At 39.5% G+C, this 2,792-nt stretch overlaps 1 protein-coding gene across 1 annotated transcript; it reads left to right on the forward strand.

The window, feature by feature from the left end:
- The first annotated feature begins 213 nt into the window (after positions 1-213).
- On the forward strand, positions 214-1,029 carry LOC114271067 (disease resistance RPP13-like protein 4). The gene has a single exon (XM_028212684.2). It carries the CDS (start codon positions 214-216, stop codon positions 1,027-1,029), a length of 816 nt encoding a protein of 271 aa, XP_028068485.2.
- Positions 1,030-2,792: the final 1,763 nt, after the last annotated feature.

A 2,792-nucleotide genomic window follows, 5' to 3' on the forward strand; every position in this document is an offset into this window, starting at 1 on the left:
GTTGAGAAGATCATTCTTGAATCCTCTGCCATGGCTAATCTTTAGTTGAGTTATGATGCCCTTGATATTCAGCTCAAGGTCTGTTTGTTCTGTTTGGCAATTTTTCCTGAGAAAGCTGTTGTGAAGAAAAAACAATTGATCTATTGGTGGATCGGGGAGGGTCTGATCAGCAAATCTAAGGATAAGTCCGCAGAGGAGGTAGGAGGAGTCTTTATGAAGCTTCTTGAGAAGGGATTGATACAACCATACTACACAGATGAAAATCATAAAAACCAAAACCCCGTAGTTCATTGTTGTACAATTCATCCTTGGATTCGTTGTATGTTGATTTCAGCGGCCAGAAGAGCTGAGTTCTTTGATTTTGATGATACCGGTAAGTCTAAGATTAATGTGGATAATGAATCTAAATCTCGTGATAATAATGACTCTAAATCTCGTGATAATAATGACTCTAAATCTTGCCGCGCTTGCTTAGTTTTGGGTAGTGGTAGTCTTAAAGAAGAGGAGGAGCTGTTCACAATATTCAATGTAAATAAGGATTACTTAATTTTTAAAACTGGTCTGTTTTCAAAATTTAAGAAGCTTGTGATTCTTCAACTGGGTAGGTGGCAGACCTCAGCTCAACAAGCTATTGAGGTAGAAAATGGTGACTTCTTGAATGATTTGGGGGCAAAGAAGCACTTGAGGTACCTTAGTGTTCAAGGGATTTCAAGAATTACAACATTACCTTCATTTGCTAAGTGCGTAAATCTTGAAATTCTTGACCTCAGGGCTTGTCACAATTTAGAAAGTTTGCCTTCTGATATAGGATCATTGAGGAAGCTCACTCACTTGGATGTATCCCAGTGTTTCTTGCTCGAAGGCATGCCAAAAGGGATTGAAAAGCTCTCCTCACTCCAAGTGCTTAAGGGTTTTGTTATAGGACATACGAAGAAAAATCTTAGCAAGTTGGGTGATCCAGTTCAGTTGAAGAAACTGAGAAAACTGAGTATACGAATAGGGAGTAATGCTGTTATCTTCGTGTCCTAACTATTTCGTGGGGAAAAGTGGCTTCAGCATCCAAAAATGGTGGGCAAGGCACGAAGATGGATTCAAATGTTGGAGGAGCATCATCATCAGAGGAAAAAGAAGGTTTAAAATTGAACGATACTGCTACCTTGACAATGAAGTTTTTCTCATTTCCACCAAAGTTGGAGAAACTGGATATCAGGTGCCTCCCTCAAAAAACTTCCCCAGAGTGGTTAAAACCTAGCAACTTGGAAGAGTTGAAGAGGTTGTACATTAGGGGAGGGAAGCTTGATGCTTTGCATCCAGAGGAAAATAAGAAGTGGAAAGTGAAGATTTTAAGGTTGAAATATCTGAAGAACTTGAAGATAGAGGCGGAATTTCTGCAGCAAAATTTTCCTAATCTAGTTTACTTTGAGAAGTTCAATGAGATTGCTCACCCGACAAGTGAATTCCAACATGAAAAGAATGTCAAGTGGATTAATAATGATGAGGCATGGGAAGCACTCTACGAGAAGCTCAAATGAACTTCTACATTAGAAGAGAAAAAGCTAGATGTGAATGAGATTGTGCTTGAAGAGAAACCCCAAATAAAGACTTGAAAGTTTACACAATGGCCTTGGCAAAGGTGGCTTCAGTGTCCGACTGTCACACTGCTTTCGCACCAATTTCTTCGTTGACATTATCAGTGCTTTCCTAGTTTCTTTGTGTTTTTCATTTGTTTTTTCTAGTTTCGATCTGTATTGAAGCAAATCGTTGGCTTTTTGGCTTTCGAAGGTTATTTTTGTAATTATGAGCGTGCCAGCAAGGATCAATCAGTCCTTACAGAATTTTTATTGCCAACCAATTATCAGACGATTGTATTGTAGTTCTTTTAGCCTCAATGAAGAGGACTTTTACTGGTGGCTTGATTTAGGAGAATTTAAGCACAAGAACAGTTAAATAAAGAGCAATTGAAGCATTTCATTAGTATGAAAAACTTACAATGATCCAAACTCAGCCTCGTAGAGGTTTACAACGACAATCTACTTGAAACTATTCCTATGAATGAAGTGCAGTGTAGGAATTTAAAGTACAGGAATGTAAAGAACAAGAAATATAAAAACTGGAACGAAATATGTAAAGTAAGACTGGTTTCTTGGATCTGAGTCTGGGGGCTTTTTTCGGGGCCTTCCCTGCTATTTATACTCCTCAAAGATGACCATCGAATTGCACTTCAAACCGTCGAACTGCTCCTCTGTGGTCGCTGATTATGCTGCCTTATAAGTAGTTTCACTACGCCATCACTTGCAGTTAGGCTTCCCTCCTATATTTGAATTTGAATGTGAGTAACTGTTGAAGCCACGTCACCTTGCATCTCTTTATTGATCCACTGCTACTCAGATCTCATAACAACCAATATTAACTGCCACGTGTACGATCAGGATCGAAGACTTGAATGGTCTCCCCATATTACCCTTACTTTGCCACGCGTTGAATTGTAACTGGCTTGCACAAAATTTGTAGCCAACATTACCCCCCGCACTAATATACCCAAGACTTGGTGATATTAGTGGATCAGGGTCTTTTTCCCACGTCTCAGAACGTGCATGGGTTTTTCATCTTCCCAGAAATGCAACTATCACTCACCATCTGTATTAAACTCTCGTTTTAATCTTTTGAATACTTCCACCGTCCTAGCATTCGAACAGACTGATACATTTCATGGCCGAATTACCTTTTTCCTCCAGCGATCGAGCACACGAAGAGTCATATGTCAATGCTGTTCCTCCTCGAAAGAACGTCCA

This window comes from Camellia sinensis, chromosome 8, assembly GCF_055761805.1.
Source record: "Camellia sinensis isolate YWXY chromosome 8, ASM5576180v1, whole genome shotgun sequence".
In the NCBI taxonomy this organism is placed as follows: domain Eukaryota; kingdom Viridiplantae; phylum Streptophyta; class Magnoliopsida; order Ericales; family Theaceae; genus Camellia; species Camellia sinensis.

Excerpts from the sequence above, each read along its gene's own strand:
- LOC114271067 (XM_028212684.2), top strand. The coding sequence starts at position 214 with ATGAAGCTTCTTGAGAAGGGATTGATACAACCATACTACACAGATGAA.